Source organism: Anomaloglossus baeobatrachus, chromosome 5, assembly GCF_048569485.1.
Source record: "Anomaloglossus baeobatrachus isolate aAnoBae1 chromosome 5, aAnoBae1.hap1, whole genome shotgun sequence".
NCBI classification, from domain to species: domain Eukaryota; kingdom Metazoa; phylum Chordata; class Amphibia; order Anura; family Aromobatidae; genus Anomaloglossus; species Anomaloglossus baeobatrachus.
In genome coordinates this window covers 387,013,310-387,031,095 of record NC_134357.1, presented here as the reverse complement: position 1 = coordinate 387,031,095, position 17,786 = coordinate 387,013,310, and the positions used below count along the sequence as shown (strand labels likewise).

Genomic DNA, 17,786 nt, shown 5'->3' with positions numbered 1-17,786 from the left:
GATCTTCTTTTTAGCTCCCTGTATACAGCCCCATCCTGCAGTACATTGCTCCTCTCAGCCCCCTGTACACAGCTCATCCTGCAGAACATTACTCCTCTTAGTTACCAGCATACAAGCACCGTTGCTTCCTGGTGTGAGCTCTGTACTGTAATTGAGGATGCTTTGCTCTTTTCCTTGACATCATCCCTCACAGTTGAAACTCTGTTTCAAACACAGCCCAGCTATGCTGGCAGGCTGCCCGCTGACTGCACTGTGCATGATTGACCAGGGCTCTTGAAATTACAGGATGGTTCCAATATGGGTCATTCTTAGGGAGTGTGATATGGTGCTCCATGTGAGGGTTCACTTAGGGGTACTTTGCATGTTGCGACATCGCTACTGCGATCTCGTCGGGGTCAAATTGAAAGTGACTCACATCCGGCGCCGGTAACGACGTCGCAACGTGTAAAGCCTAGAAGCACCGATAAACGTTCACAAAAGCGACGAAAATTGGTGATCTGTGTCGTGTCGGTTGTGGAGACACGGGGCTCAGTGGGTGGTCTTGTCCGCCGGTCCAGCCACCTTTAGAAAGACAGCGTGGCTGAGGGCTCATCCCAACTGAACGCACATCCTCCTTAACTGTGGGTGGAACACTACTCAGACAACACAGGGTGAGGGAATCACAATATTAAGACTTTATTGGATCCCCAAAATATTAACGGCACATAACACATAACCAGCAAAACACACAAATGTAACAGGCAACAGAGTCTCACCGCTGGCTCACCAGGGATTTAGAATGTCCATGCCTCAGAGGTTCCAGGGCTATTTACTCCAATCCAGCAGCACCCCGCTTTTGGCGGGCACCCACCGAGAAAGGAATAATGACAGATTTAGGAAGCTGTGTGAGGTCTGCAAAGTCTGTAGCCAGGCGACCAAATTGTCCACACCTGGGTTTCTTCCTTAAGTAGTCCTTGGTTTGATGATATAATCCTGGCAGCCGGAGTCGAAATCCCTAGACTGTGGATATGGTCTACAATCGGAACCGAAGTGCCTAGATTGAAGCCACAAGGTATCCTGATCCCCTAGCCAGCTCCTAAGAGCTTAGACTGGATCATGCACATCCATCAACAACCTGGTGACTTAAAGAAATCCCCTTTTATAGCCACAATCTTCCCTTTGGATACACTGCGTCGTCATCGGATTGGTTGGACAAGATTGCTTCTCCCTTTGGATGAATTTCAAGCTGCATGGATAATGTTCATTTAAATGATGTGGGTAGGAAGACTGAGGATATCTACATGGAGTCGGCAAGTGACCGACTAGACAATGGCTACTAAGGTAATCACATTAGCAATACACAACTACATTACAATGATTACTGGAAGGGTCTGGAGAAACAATAGCTAAGCAAATATGAGGTAATACACAAAAGAACAATACGTCTGGCTTAATGTTAAGAAACTTTAACCCATGAGAGTCCATGTTGTCACATCGGTCATTTCCATAATTTCGCTGCAGCGACAGGTACGATGTTGTTCTTCATTCCTGCGGCAGCACACATCGTTGTGTGTGAAGCCGCAGGAGCGAGGAACATCTCCTTACCTGCAATGCCTGCCGCCTGCAATGAGGAAGGAAGGAGGTGGGCGGGATCTTTACGTCCTGCTCATCTCCGCCCCTCCGCTTCTATTGGCTGCTTGCCGTGTGATGTCGCTGTGATGCCGCACAACCTGCCCCCTTAGGAAGGAGGCGAGTCGCCGGCCAGAGCGACGTCGCAGGGCAGGTAAGTGCGTGTGAAGCTGCCATGGCGATAATGTCGCTACGGCAGCTATCACAAAAGATTGCATCTGCGACAGGAGCGGGGACTATCGCGCTCGGCATCGCTACATTCGGCTAGTGATGTCGCAGCGTGCAAAGTACCCCTTAGGCCCTGCCTTCTGCTTGGTGTGCAGAGAGATGGATTTATCTGTGGTTTTGCAGAAAGGGGGATATGTCTGTGGTTCCACCACCAGTTGGAGCCTCTAATTCATTGGCTAATTGTTTAAACACTCACTATGTTAGCTGCACTTTATGACGAGTGATTCTTTTGGGATGCAAAATTAATTGTTAGTGCTGTGGTTTTGGAGGGAAGTTTTTTGCCTGTTAATGAGCAGATCTCCCACTAACAGCAACTCAGGTTTTAAAGAAAAGGGATCTGCTGGCCATCTCCTCAATATACAGCCTAGGTCTTGCTGATTCTTGGATCAGACCACTTAATTCAAATAAAATCCGACTTTGCAATTCTAGCCATAATATAAGTGCACAGGATCAATTTCATGCCCATGCATGCATTTGATGTGTCAGAGACACCATGGAGAACACCTTCTTGGCTTTATTTGTCTCCACCATCTTAATCAATATTCGCTTCCAGTTCCTTTGTTTGATGATTATTTGATGAAGATTGGAGGAGGTATCTGTAGGGAATCCCTGTGACCTGATGTATTTGAGTCATGTTTATGAATGACATTTGCCATTTGTCTCTCCTTCTTTGGCCCTTCCCCTTCAGCTCGGCTATTACACTGCCAATCATTAGCATAATGATATACCGGCATCATTACAGACACCTTTCAATGTAGGATCCTTTAAGAAAAAGGGAGAGCAAGGAATGATCACTGCCCATTAATGTATCATGAGAGACTGAGCGCTTCCTGTTTTGTTCCCCTGCACATCATCACACACTTGCACACCCTCACTCCTCTCCTTCTCTCCCTCTCTCACATCCACACACCTCCCACCTCAATGCTTGGCTGGGCCTGATCGACTCGCAAGGAGAAAGCTGGAAAGGAAGGAAGCGAAATGGGCAACACACCTTCTCAAGGCATGTCACCCTCCCCTTCCCCAAATTGTGCATCCATTCTTAAGTAGCAGGTATTTCTTTAATTGTGTGTTAAGCAGATGGGTGCGAACAAGAAGTGGTGATGCTGCAGATGCTCACCTCTGTGCAGAAGAAGGAAGGGATGCTGAGATGCTTGCTGGCAAAAGGATGCTTTTCAGAGGAGGGCAGGCAATAGATGAAGATAAAGGAAGAGCAGAGTAGCTTTGCTTTTAGGATGCTCTTACAAAGGAGATTGTAGCGGAGAAGAATCTAGCGAGGCTGCTGATAGCATAAGGAGTAGGGAAGGTTTTTTTCCCGAGCTCTTGGGAACATTCAGCTCTCTGCCCTAGAAACTGTATGCTGGCAACATTATTCTGTATACATACCAGCTGTAGAGCTTTGTCTGCGAGTGTTTGGGCAATGCGTGTGTTATTCTTCATATGCCAGTATTGCTAATTAAACAGGGCCACGGAGGGGGCAGGTTAATAATGTTGCCTCCATTGAATGCTGTCCAGCAGCAATACTTCTGTATAACAATAGCTGATCTTCTGTCCTCTCAGATCTACATTACATCGGCACCGTCACTGCATTGACGTCTTTCCCTTTTACTGCATTTTTAAGGATTCATATATCAATATAGCCATCATATGAAATTTACTGCAACATTAATGTTTCCTCTGTAAATGGGATTGTTACCGGCGCTGTGTTTAGTCTGGGATCCTGGACACAATGAGAATTTTTTTTCCGTAAAGCCATTTGTGTTATAGGAATTCAGTGATAAAACAAAGGCTGTATTGATATCTATGGAAAGGGCGTTAAGATTGAGAGATGTTTGAGCAGGAAAAAAAATCAACTTCCCATATCTGATTCAGGCTACTCTATGACCCAATTTAAGGTGTCACCTTGGATTGTAAGCTCTTGAGACCATTAAGAATGATGGTATTATTTATTTATACCCAACCATGTTGACTTCAGGCTGGGGCATGCTGGGAGATTAATGGGCACAAAAATAATGTTTCTTTGATAAAACGGCTTGTAGGATGTATGTATTAAATGGCTCGACCTTAGTGATCAGACACATACGAGGTGTAACCTTCTCCGGCTACCTGCACTGTTATATACTCCTTATATTTCTCCGGAGGGAATAGTATGTGATGTCTATATCTGTACTGATATATTTTAGACTTTTTATGGATCTATCAGCATTTTATATAGAATCTTATAAATCCCCAGACTAGGTAATTTGGTAGACTGTCTCCCAGGTCATTGACATAATATGACCCATATGGCATTATGCGTTTGTTCCACTGTTTTTTTAGGGGTAATGTAAATGTATTTCTAAATGTCTAAATGTTTCACTCATATTATGAATATCAATCATTTTACATTTTAATAGACGACTTTGGTAAAAACGTTCTGCGTCCTGTAAGTAACTTTTCAACATCTTACCCCCTAGTAGGCCTTGTGCGGAGTTCACTTTCTTAGCAGTTTTGTTCTCATACTTGATACATTTTGTTACATTGGATTTATTTCAGTCTTTATATACCTTAACATTGATCACAATTACAGTATACACATCATGTTATAATTCTTTCTAAGGAGGAGCATAACCTTAGAGACTGCTGACGGTGTGTTCATTCTGGTTCCTCTGCCCTATAGGAGGAGAACGATAATACAAATGACGCATGATTGTGGTGGTGGTGGTGGGGGGAATCATTTTTCATTGAGGCCCGTTAGCTTCAAGGTCGCCTCTCTTTCTAAGTAAGCATCCTACGCTTTTTTTTTTTTTCATACAGTTTTTTTATTAGAAAAGAAGGGGCAAGAAATAACAAAGCAAGTGTCTTTTGCAGTAGTGAGATTAGTAGGACAGATCTATCACCTGCTTATTCTACTACAAGGCAGAGACGTTCTGCTGACATCCGTTATTTCTCCAGGAATTTATAGACATGATGTTCAACATGTTTAATGATTTCAGAGCATTATATCGATCACCCTACTGCAATATTACAAGGCCTGTTTTTAAGAGCAATGATTTTGTAAGATGTTAGAATTCCATTTTTTCCTAAGAGAATATTTGATCAATACCTGCCTGTGTCCATACATCTGAATATTTTATATGGAACCCAGTATGGTTGCCAACTTTTCTGAAACTCCAAATTATTTAAAGAGCAAATCAAGAGAATGAAAAAAGTGATCTACTAATACTGTTGGTCATATGTACATTTTAGAGGGCTTGTCCATAAACTGCGAGAAAGAGGAGAGGTTAGATCCAGCACCAATTCCAAAAATAGGGTAAAAAAAATATTTTTCCTTTTATTAATACATTTTAAAATCCATATATGAAGATCGCAGATGGATAGTTCAGGCCATAGGTAGTCTTGTCCATAAACTGTCCTCTCTAACCACTAGTTAGCACTTCTTTGAGCTTTCTCTTTCCGAAAATCCAGCACTAGTTCATTCTGCTTTTTAGCCATTTTAACTAGAAAAACATTGGCCAAAATCACAGCAGAAACAGCATATATTTACATGTGTTTATCGGTGGGTTAGAACGTGCCCTATATTCATTGGGTTTATGTTTCTAGACCTTGAATGTTTTACTGAACATTAAGGCAGAATGTTGCAGAAATTTATGTAACTGTCCTAGATCTGAAAATAGGGCTTGCAGGAAACTATGCAGATTCACATATATGGAACCGGATTCAGTCATATGAATTTACGCAACAAATCTGAAGAGTAACCTTATAACCTTGAAGGATCTTGCCTCACAAAAACTACTTCTTGTATTGATCCAATACAAAAACGTGATCCACTTGTATTGCACTCTTGCCTAGTGTCAGTATTCATAATTTTTAGATAAGGCAACAAAAACTAAATTGAACTGACCGGTCCCACGCACCATGAACGGTTATAATTTGTGACATCATTTCATTTGGATATGATACATGTAAAACAGCTATGCGTTACAGAACCAGCTTATTCATCAGGTGTATGTTTTTTATTGAACCCACTTGGGCTATCAGCTAGTCACGGCTACTCTGGCTCCAGAAACCCCTGATTGGAGGCTGCTGTTCACTGGTTGACACAGACCAGAATGGGCCCCTTTACCTCTTGGGCCCCTGTTCGGCTGCACAGGTTGCATCAATGATATGTCCACCTCTGCTGCTGTTTGATGTCCATAACCACTACTATAGTACTGAACAGCAAATATTTGGTCATCATAACATATAGGAGATCAGTTATGATAATTGTAGATGAGAATCATGTAATTTCTTCTTTTTGATTTCTTTTGGTTAGGTCACATGATAATTTTCTAAGTAATTATAATTTAATCTGTAGCCTTATATTTCATTCAAACAATATGTTGATAATTCACATTTGACTGACCTTTTAAGAAAAAGGTCCACCTTTTTCTTAAAACTTTGTGTGGGACCTCATGAGTGAGTAATCTATGGGTAGGAACTAGTGGTGAGTGAGCACTACCGTGCTCGGGTGCTCGGTACTCGTTACAAACAGTTGGTGCTCGGATGGGCGCGAATCGAGTACCTGTGTATAATGGAAGTCAATGGGGAACTCGAGCATTTTTCCAGGAACTCTTCCAGAAAAATGCTTGACTTCCATTATACTCGGACACTCGAGTTACACCCATCTGAGCAACAACTGCTCATTAAGAGTACCGAGCATCCGAGCATGGTAGTGCTCACTCATCACTAGTAGAAATCTGTCAGCAACAATGAACATGTTTTCAACAGAATTTGACAGCAAGATCAACATCTATTAATTACGGCTGCATTTGCCTTTTAATGGTGCGTTAAAGCAACCCATTGTTCACAGTACATTACAATTCTCTCCTTTTCAAAGTGCTTTCCCAACATATTCTAATGAAAACGACTAGTCCAAGAGGCACACACGACACAAGGACCAGCCCTACCAATGTACCTAATAGCACGTCCAATGTGACATGAGTGAGATTTCTGATTTACCCTTGCACTTTCATCCAGTATTCAAAATCCCGCAGATGATTGTGAACACGGGCATGTGAATGGATATATGACTTGTGCCAGAGGGTTGTGGTCACACTGTGCATGCCTCGAAAAACTGTCAAACGTGTGCTTCTAAATCCTGTAGATGCTTGTGAACATGCGCAGTGAACCGCAAGCCTCTGGTACTTAGATATGGGTTCACTGCGTATGTCTAAATTCACTGTGTACATAAGTATCCACAAGATTGAGTATTCAGGAAGGAGAGTGAAGGGCAGATCAGAGTCTCATTCACACCCCAGTAGTCATGCTATCAAGAACCTGGGCAGGACTAGTCCAGGTGTGGCACACACTTTTTGGACTAGTCCTATTCAGAATAAGTGGTGAAAGAACTTTGAAAAGGTGAATATTGTGATACACTGTAAACTTTACCCAAACAATAAGGTTGTATGAAATCACCTTTAAAAGACAAATGCAGCCATGTAATTTAGTTAATAGGATTCGATCCTGCTGTCAGGTTCCTTTTATGTAAACTATATTCCAAAAGCTCTTATTTTTCATCACCATAGGAGTCAGGCATGGACTATTGTTGACCTCTATATAACGATATACCAGACTTTGCCTTCATTATGTACTGGTATTGGCAAAATACAAATATTGTGACTACAGAATATAAAAAAATCCTGCTTGGTCATTTTATAGTCAAAAGATCTGCTATTGTTCTACTGTAATTGTATGCCCTTGTATATACATGTCACTTCCATAACTTTTATCGTTCTTCTCTACACGATATTATTGTTAATTGTGCCGCAAACCAGCATGTAGCTATATTACCACTAATTAGGTCAGAGTTGTACAAGTACAGGACAGAGGAACAGGACCAAATATTGTGTCTGGTAAGCAGAGACTATAACGAATGGTTATTATCATAGTAACAAAAAAGCAAAAAAAAACTAAAAGAAAATACAAACTAAAATCTGCCTGGAACTGGTATCTTACTGTAAAATGTTACTTATAATTTGGAAGCCAGATGTTGTATATTAAAGGGAACTAACCAGCAGAATTTTGCTACATAAAATAAAGCCAGTGTCACACTGACGCTAGGAAGGTGAATGCAATGACACCTTTAATTCACAGATTGCATGGCTGATTGCTGAAAAATCTTTAATCCAAGTTCCAGAAATGCACTGTTTGTTTGGCGTGTGTATTGGGGCGGGACTCTGTTGGTTGGGTCTTGTGTTCTTATTCTACCCCCTTATGTTTGCCTGGCCTTTATCCCCTCGTTGTTGCCTCTATATTTATGTCTGGTGCATGCGCAATAGCATTGTGAAGTATTTAATCAACCCTTCACTGAGATGGCGTCGGAGTCAGCACCTGTGCATAGCGCTATTTCTTGCGCCATCTTATTGAAAACAGTCTCCTCCTGCTTCCTATGCTGTTTCCGAGGGCCGCACATGCGCCCTCGCTTCCTGTTCAAGACCACGGGAGAAGTCATCCTCTTCAAGACCGCGGTAGTGTGCGCAGTCAAAATAGAAGAAGAGGAACCCGCCTAGCAATAGCAGCTCACCGCACGCGAAGCAGATGGGACTCTTTGAATCAATCCACCCTCAGCAACAAAATCAGACACGTAGGAAGTAGGAGGAGACCATCTTCATTAAGAAGGCGCCGAGATAGTGCTATGTGCCCGCGCTGACTCCAATGACATCTAATGCCCCTTTCACACTGCATTCCGATCTCCATTCAGTGGTTTTGTCGGGGCCTCTCCATTCAAACCCCCTGCAAAACGGGTTTCGGACGTATGCGCCAACGGGTCCATTGACTATAATGGAGTACATGGAGTCACCTTGTGCTCTGCAATGCACCAGTAGTATACGCTTAGTCTAGACGGATGCCCAGACGCAGTCTATTTCTGTCTGTGTGTTTGCCTTCTTTAAGGGTATACTCTCAAAAATGGTGCACGACAGAGCACACGATGACTCCATCTGCACCAATATAGTCAATGGCCCTGTTGTTGCAAACATCTGAAACCCGTTTTGCAGGGGGTTTGGACGGAGGCCCCAACGAGACCACTGAACGGAGATAAGAACGCAATGTGAAAGAGGCTTTAACGAAGAGTTGCTGAAATACTTCCCAATGCTACTGCGCACACGCTTGACATAACTGAAAAGGTGGCGATGGGGGGTAATGGCCAGTATACAGGAGCAGATGAAGAACGCAAGACCTGACCCACACAGTCATGCCGCGATGCACACCCAATCAAACGAGCAGTATATTTCTGGAACTTGAATTAAAGATTTTTCAGCTATCAACCATGCAATCTGTGAACTAAAGGTATCATTGTATTCAACTTCCTAACGCCAGTGTGGCACTGGCTTTACTTTATATAGCAAAATTCTGTTAGTTGGTTCCTTGTTAACAGCGAATACAGATTTTTTGTTTACATTTTTTTATTTCTCAAGAAGTACGAGAACTCTGCTGGTGGATGGGAATCTTAGCCACCAGAATAATAGTGTAAACAAAGAAGATACAAATATAAAAAGTGATTGGTTTTCCAATCTCTGGAGAAATTTCGACAGTCACTCTATGCAACTGCAGATGACAAATCATGACATTAGAACATTGAGAGAAGTAAATAAAAATCTAATTGGCATATTGCGGCAATTAAGCAAAACATACACTTGTGGTCATGTGACCCCCCTCCACTGCCGATGGAGATACAGGGGAATTGTGAGAGTGTGTGCATTGAACAGTGTCACCACTGGGAAATTTGCAGTCACAGAGTAACAGCAGAATTTTGTTTGGAGTCCAGAAAACCCATTTAAGGCCTCTTTCACATGTACTTGCCTCCTGTACGTGTTTGGTCAGTTTCCGCACGTATCGGAGACACGTACACATGTAGACCTTGGTATTCCAGTGGATTTGAATGCACGTATGTATTTACGCACGGAACGTGTGTCCGTTCCATACTTACGTGTGTCCATGTGTTTCTCACGGCAACATGTCCGTTTTCTCTCCAGCATCACGGCTGTCACACGGAACACAAACGGGTCACACGGAACACAAACGGACCACACGGATGTGTTCCGTGTGACACGCACCGGAGAAAAGACATGTGTCTGCGAGAAAAAAACCCAAAACTTTACTCACCTTCTCCAGCCCTCCTGTCTCTGCCGCTGCTGTCACTTGCTGCCGACCGCCGCTCATTATGCTCATTGAATATTCACTTCACTGCAGCCGGAAGCAGCAGCAGCGGGGAGTCGGCAGGATCGGAGACCGAAGTTCAGCAGCACGGACAGCAAAGCCAGGGACAGGTGAGTAGAAAGTTCCCATTCTCCATGTGTTATCACGGATAACACACGGAGAACACACGTAGGCAATAAACACGGCTCACGGAGGGCAAAACGCACCTCCTGACTTGTCCGTGAAAAACGTGCGTGGTTTTTCACGAACGTGTGAAAGAGGCCTAAAAGGAATTTTTAATACTATTATATGATCAAAAGACAGAAGTGAAACCGACCACTATGAATCTTGAATGAATGACTGGTATGTTTACTGTACCTCGCACAGCACAGCTGTGGTGCTCAGCCCTCTGAATGATGTAAGCAATTGTCCATAAGAAGAAGGAAAAAATAAGGGTGGCACTCACCAATGCATAAAATCCTCTTTATTTCTTCGTCAGGTAAAAAAATGCAGGGGGATACGGGGGACATCATCTTATGATCAATACTATTACAGTATATCCTAGCCATTTGAGTTGAGCAAATTAATATGCGTGAAATAAATAAATATACTGTATATGCTCCTCATGAATTCAGCAAGATGGTCACCATTTAACTAAACTGGCAAAAGGTTAAAAAATAAAATAACACTCATCTCACCGCTCACCTCCCAGCTACCTTGGCTGCATGCTCGCCCCCGTACAATCTTCGCCACCTTTTCTGACAGCCACCAAAACTGTGATCCTCTCTGTGCAAGGCCGGGACCTTTCGGATGAGACCGGGACGTCTCTGTGTACATTCACAAAGTATGGTCGCTGCAACCTCATGACGTCAGGAGGTACCCCTGAGACTTTATGAACTGCAATCTGGGTTTGGACTTATGGATGCATAAAGGCACACGACAGCCCAGTACATGTGGAGGTATATTCCAGGATTAATTACAGCCTAGAGGGTGATATCTGGTGTTTCAGCGCATGTTGGCGGTAAGAAAAGGTGCTAAGGACTATATGGGGGACAGTGAATGGTGACATTAATATTGTTTGTTTGTTTTTCTGCTTTTCTACATCTTACGTTTATTATATTCTGGGGTCTCTCCAGACCAAAGAGCAAAAGAAGCTGCATTAAATTTGAGGAGAATAAATTTGTTGCAAATTGAATTTCCCAGTAATTTACGGTGTATTTAGCAAATTTGAATCTCGTTAGAGCCACTCATCTCTACTTAGCGTACATAGGTTATTTCTGATAAATTTGGCTATAATACATATCTGAAACGAAGAAATCACTTCATAACCCCTAGGACTCTGCCCCTATACCATCTATATGCTACAACCGTCTTTACTGAATCAACAAAACATACAAAATCAATACCCAAATAAATCTGTAGTTAAAGTGGTATGCAAAGTTTGGTAGTCCTTATTTACTTACAGAGATGTTAGCATTTTGTTAGTTTGCTGTGGCGGACATTTTTGCAAAGGTGACAGTATATCGTATTGCCATATTTGTTGTCACTTTTGAATTTGCCGGAAGTGTTACAGCCGGAAGTGGGAGCGGGTACAGGTGTGGTGGACCCACTTCACCATGGGACCCAGACTTACCCTGTGTGTTGGGGAGTGACTAAGAGACTACCTGGTCTTCACTAGATCCTCTGTTGGTGAGGTTAGGCTGGAGCCACAAGTAGTTACTAAGTGCCACTCCAGGACAGTCCCCGGGCCAGCAGCAGCTGACCGGAGGAGTCAGGATGCAGGAAACGTAAGGCGGAACCCAGACACCAGGGAAACCATAACAAGGATGGGGCAAACTGAACAGATACAAGTACAAGACGAAGACTAAAGAGGAGGTCACAGGCGTGACAGTCTGACAGCTATCATTTTGCTACTAGAATCTATAACGTATAACTAAAGTGACAATTTTCCAAGGAGCTAATTGTGAGGAGACATTTTTCTTACATCTTTGAAAAGTGCAGCTGAAATCATCACAATTTCTTCACATATACACCATTCAGACATTACATTGTAAAATTAATAACATTGATTATCTTGCAATAATGGAACATGTAAGGGGATGGAGTATTTTACACAGAAAATTAAGCATCAATTCTATAACTTGAAAGCAAAAAAACTGGGAAAACATAAGGATTTGAGTTCAGAGCCAAATTGTAATGACTAAATTAGTGATCTTCAATTCTAGTTCTCAAGAGCCACCAACAGATCATGTCTTCAGGATTTCCTTACTATTATAAAGGTGATCGTGCAACACTAATGAATCCTGAAGTAGACTTGATCTGGATTACTAGGTCATAGCATCTCCAAAATGCCTGATATCGCGGGCGTTCTGGTATGCAAAAATTTACATCTTATCCAAAGGAAAAACAGTCCTGGTCAGCTAAAGTTCATTGATGCACATGGAGAGTGAATACTAGTTCATCTGATCCCATATAAGAGGCATTGTAGTAGAAATTGCTGAAAAAAGTTAATTTTGCCTGTAAAAGTTGTCAAAACACACATTGCAATGCCATTTGCCACACCAGAGTACCCATGCTGACACCGGTCCACCTGCAAAAGTGCTTACAATGGGTACTTGAGCATCAGAACTAAATTGTAGAGAAATAAACAAAGGTGATCCGCTGGCAGTGTGTTTGGAACTTACCTAGGTAAGAAATGGCACCTGGATAGGAATAAGGCAAGCTGTTGGAGCTAACATGATGATGTGGGCAATGTTTTGCTGAAAGTCCTAGAATTTATGTGAATGTTACTTTAACACAGACTATCTACCTACACATTGTTGCAAACCAAAATCTTGGTGCCACTACATAACATCTTTTGTTATCCATGCCTTGACAATTAGACTAATTTGGGCTGAACCAACCAATATTGATGTGTTGAGACGACGATGTGTGTGAGGGCGAGGTTGACTGATGGTCGAAAGAGATGTACAGTAGATCGAGCATGTCCGATTTCAGGCTGCCAATCGCTTATTCTTCTGAAAATAAGTCACCGACCAATGTGTCAGTTACCATCTTTCTCATAGAGAGAACAGGGGCACCAGGCCGAGTGAGCACTCCTGCATAGAGATGAGCAAACCCGATGTTCTATGTTCGCTTTTCGGCCGAACACTGACTCTTTTTTACAAAAAAAAAGAGTATGGGTTCGGAGTTTAGCCACTTTATGTACGAACTTCACTCACGTGAGCATTGCTGTGCTGAGGTACACTCGGTGCTCTGGCCAGTGGGAGCCACTTGCAGTGTTTGAACTGCTCACTCTGGGGGAAGCAACAGTGTTATCAGGTGCAGTGTGCAACCCCACAAAAATGGGAAAAAAAAACACTAAAGGCCCTGTCACACACAGAGATAAATCTTTGGCAGATCTGTGGTTGCAGTGAAATCATGGACATATTGTTCAATTTGTACACAGCCACAAACCTGGCACTGATTGTCCACAATTTCACTGCAACCACAGATCTGCCGCAGATTTATCTCTGTGTGGGACAGGGCCTTTACTCGTCCCCAGACGTTATCTGCTTATGGCTTTCTGCATGTGGGTGGAGACATGCACTGCCAATCAGTGACTTCCATTGTGGTTCGGGCAAAGATCGTACCCGTGGAGGTATGGATCGGCTGCACGCGCCAAACCAAACTTCCACGGGATCGCTAATCTCTACTCCTGTGTATGGAATTGTTGGCTGAGATAGCTGTTGGTTGAACCATCGCTCATCCAGAATCCATCTAATATGTATGCTCAGTCTTAAGGCCGCTTTACACGCTGCAATATCGCTATCGATATCGCTAGCGTGCGTACCCGCCCCCGTCGGCTGTGCGTCACGGGCAAATCGCTGCCCGTGGCGCACAGCCGCACAACATCGCTCGAACCCGTCACACGTACTTACCCGCCTAGCGACGTCGCTGTTGCTGGCAAACCACCTCCTTTCTAAGGGGCGGTTCGTGCGGCGTCACAGCGACGTCACTAAGCGGGTGCCCAATCGAAGCGGAGGGGCGGAGATTAGCGAAGCAAACATCCTGCCCACCTCCTTCCTTCCTCATTGCGGTCGGCCGCAGGTAAGGTGAGGTTCCTCGTTCCTGCGGTGTCACACATAGCGATGTGTGCTGCCGCAGGAACGACGAACAACCTGTGTCCTGCCACAGCAACGATATTTGGGAATGGAGGAGTGTGTCAACGATTAGCGATTTTGCACGATTTTGCAACCTTTTTCGATCGCTCGTAGGTGTCACACGCAACGACCTCGCTAACTGCGCCGGATGTGCGTCACGAATTCCGTGACCCCCAACGAAATTGCTTTAGCGCTGTCGCTGCGTGTAAAGCGGCCTTAAGACAGCTGCAAATACAGTTGAGCACAAATTAAATCACCGAAAATGAAGCCCAGGGTCAAATTCATATCTTATTACAGGAGAAGACTCATATTACTAGTACTTGGTCACTTTGAATGTAAAATATTTCTTTCTTAGACTAATCGTCAAATAAAGCATATTGCTTAGTGTGACTATTATGCAGCATTTACTGCGTTAAGTAAAAACCTATAAAACAAATTAATTTCTCTGTTCCTTTTGTCTCTGCATCTTGCCCGTTTCAGATTTTCATTTGTTATCTCACTTTCTGAGCTTTGTAGCTTTTTTGGTATGTTATTTGATTGGACTGACAAAGTCATTGCTCCTATTATCTGTGCTGTGTCCTCTCCTTTATAATATCCATACCATGTCCATCATCATGTGGTCATCCAGTGCAGTATTTCATTTAGACTAGATAATTATTTACTGTGGTAATGGAGTAATGGGCATAAATGTTGTTTCCTCTGCTAGGAACAGACGAGACACAAAGCTTTTTAGCCATTGTGGTACATGGTGGGACGGATATCAGAAATCCTTAGAGTTCGAGAACAAAAGACATTGCTGTGCTCATTATTGCTACAGTAACTGGAGACGGCTATTCATTTGGTACAGTGATCAGCATTGTGCATTACACAGAGGATAGAAGACAAAGGAAGCTGGAGGTCTGTCTTAGGTAATAGCCGGGGAATTGAGAATTTTGAAAAGCCATGTAATATTCTTAAAATTCTCTATTATGCGAAAGTAACATATACAGTATATACAGCCAGCATTCATTAATAACTATAGCATTAGGGGACATTTTTACACCAAATCTATTATATGTACAACCAGGATTATTTTAGGAAGATGTCATTATTTTTGATTGACTTGATTGTGATGAAAATGACCTTAGTTCTTTTGGCCCAAATCCTACTAGAAATTTATGGGGTTGTGCATGCTTTTTCACACTATCTAGTCAGTGCGATAGTGTTCCTTGTGTCAGTTTGTGTATCACAAGGAGTTTTTTGCAGACATCGCTGACTGTCATGGCGGCGTCAGGATCTGTGAAAGCTTCAGATTCTTGCACTCTGCATGCTAACTTCCCTGATGTCTATGATTAGTGCAGGGTGACTTGGGCGTCTACTCACAGACCTGTGGTTCATGAGAAGGCTAGCAAGAGTTAATCTCTGCCGGACTGCTTGTTAATCTCCTTGGTCACGTGCTATCGAAAAGCCTGTCTCATTTGCTCTCCTCCTATACTGTATATACTGGTTGCACTATTCTTATGATGCCAGCTATAGCATGACTATACTTGGCTTGGAGAGATGGATTTATCCCGGCTTACTGGTGTTTGTGATATTATTGCTGTGTGGTATTAATCTCTGTTGTCCATGTTGCTGCCTTACTTCACTTGCTTTTCCCTTTAGTTTCTTACTGTGTACTTTTTTGAGTTTGCAGTGTGACTGAGTTTCTGTTATCACTGTCTATCTCATCTGTGTTTCCATCACAATCCTACCCCTTCCTTGCCAATGAGAGGGGGAGAACAAATCAACTTTACTCAGGAGTATAGTAAGACATGGGACTCCGGTGTCTCCACCATCAGAAGTAATCTGGAAGAGAGGGATAGCCTAGGGTCCCCTAATGTTAGGGAGAGTATAGGAGCTCCCTGTCCCTTGCTATCCTACAGTGTGGTGATTAAAAACTTGGCACTCAAGAAGATGAAAATAAGATGTGATTTTATTACAGAATCTTTAGAGGGTGAATAGAGCACAGACGTTTCGGTCCTAAAATATCGGACCTTCATCAGTGTGCATTTTTTAGTTCACTATGGCTTTAAATGGATGCTTATGGTAAAAGACCACAGTATCCACCGCTGTATCAGGGCAGCATCTGACACAGCAGTGGATACTTTGGTCTATTACCTTAAGCATCCATTTAAAACAACACAGTGCGGGAAACCTTTTTAAAAAATGGAAGAGATTTATAGTACAACAGTATGGAGTTGCAGAAATACGGAAAGTGGTATCTCCTTTCACTAATACGGAATGGTATCTACTGGGAGACTTGCAAGGCACATTGGGAAAGCTGAAAATACACAGGCAGTAGAGACACGACAGTAGGGCGAGACGAGGGTTTCAGAGAAATAGGGCTTCAAACGGGAATCAGAATATAGAGGAGCTGTGTGTTCTTTCGCGACTTATACCTGGTGTTTTGTGTATTAAAAATGTTGGGGGGGATAAAGTGGGAATAAAAGAGGGTGGGTTAAGACAAGGGTGGGTAAATGGGTAAGGTGAATTTATTCTTGTTCAAATGTTAGACATATTGTAATGATTCTGAAAACTGCAATAAAATTTGTGTTTAAAAAAAACCCCAACACAGTGAACTCAAAAATGCACACTGATGAATGTCCGATATTTTAAGACCGAAACATCTGTGCTCTGTTCATCAGCTGAAGACTCTGTAAAAAAATCACATCTTATCTTCATCTTCTTGAGTGCCAAGTTTTTACTCACCATACTCAAGGGATTGGATCCTACTTGTGCACCTCACCAGAAGTGCTGTGGTTATTCTCCATTGCTATCCTACAGTCACATCGTGACACTGTGAAGGGAAAACCTGACAAGGGCACTGGCAAGACTCTGCTTTCAATTTATGCATACATTTCCAGTAGAAATCACAGAGGAACAGAAATCACAGAGGAACATCACAAAACAATGATATGTTTTTCCGGATTCTCTCCTGAAAAGGTAGATTTGGCATTGGATAGCTAGGGTTTAAAACCATTAAGAATGGATTATTAACTATCCCCCACTCTGCTCCCATGCTGCCGCCCCGCTCACACACTGTATCCGCTGGGCTGGGTGCAGTGACATCACTGACCAGCAGCATCCTGACCGCTGTGGTCACTGATTCCTAACACTGCTGCCAATCATTATCAGCAGTGATCAGGTCACTGCTGGTCAATGACCTAACCACTACCGGCTCGGCAGCAGAGTGCAGGGGTGAGTATGCATTTTTTTATTGTTTTAACTTCCTGACAAATTTACCTTTTCAACAGAGAATCCCTTTCATTTCAGATTAAATGGCATTGCAGCGACTATTTACACATCAATAATTTGTAATGAAATACAATATTTTTACAGCAAGATATCAGCAGTTTATAACGTATTTCCCATGATTCTTCAATTCAGTCAAACTATGAATTCCACAATATATCAAATAATAATGCAATAAAGTTTTTGTTTTGTTTTTTTACAAACTGCTCAAAAGTTGAATGCTGTCAATTGCTTACTAAATGAAAAGTTAAGCAATTTTCTGATTTGTCTTCTATATAACTTTTCTACCATTTACAGTCCCTGACAAAAGTTCTGTCGCTTATCCATGTTATGTAAATAAAAGCTAATAACCTGACTTTAAATTCATCCATTGGTTTCATAAAT

The 17,786-nt window shown here is 42.6% G+C and overlaps 1 protein-coding gene across 14 annotated transcripts in view; it reads left to right on the top strand.

The window, feature by feature from the left end:
* Positions 1–2,613: 2,613 nt before the first annotated feature.
* SRCIN1 (SRC kinase signaling inhibitor 1) overlaps positions 2,614–17,786 on the top strand; it is a 728,586-nt gene continuing 713,413 nt past the window's right edge. For 7 of the 14 annotated variants that reach the window (XR_012754280.1, XR_012754279.1, XM_075350087.1 and 4 more), the window contains exon 1: positions 2,615–2,836. Coding sequence is in view for 12 of the 14 variants with exons in the window: in XM_075350087.1 (XP_075206202.1) it covers positions 2,815–2,836 (22 nt within the window). In the remaining 2 variants the exon portion in view is untranslated. Of the gene's footprint in view, positions 2,837–17,786 lie in introns of all 14 variants that reach the window. The other 7 variants (XM_075350088.1, XM_075350095.1, XM_075350093.1 and 4 more) reach the window with 6 other exon arrangements.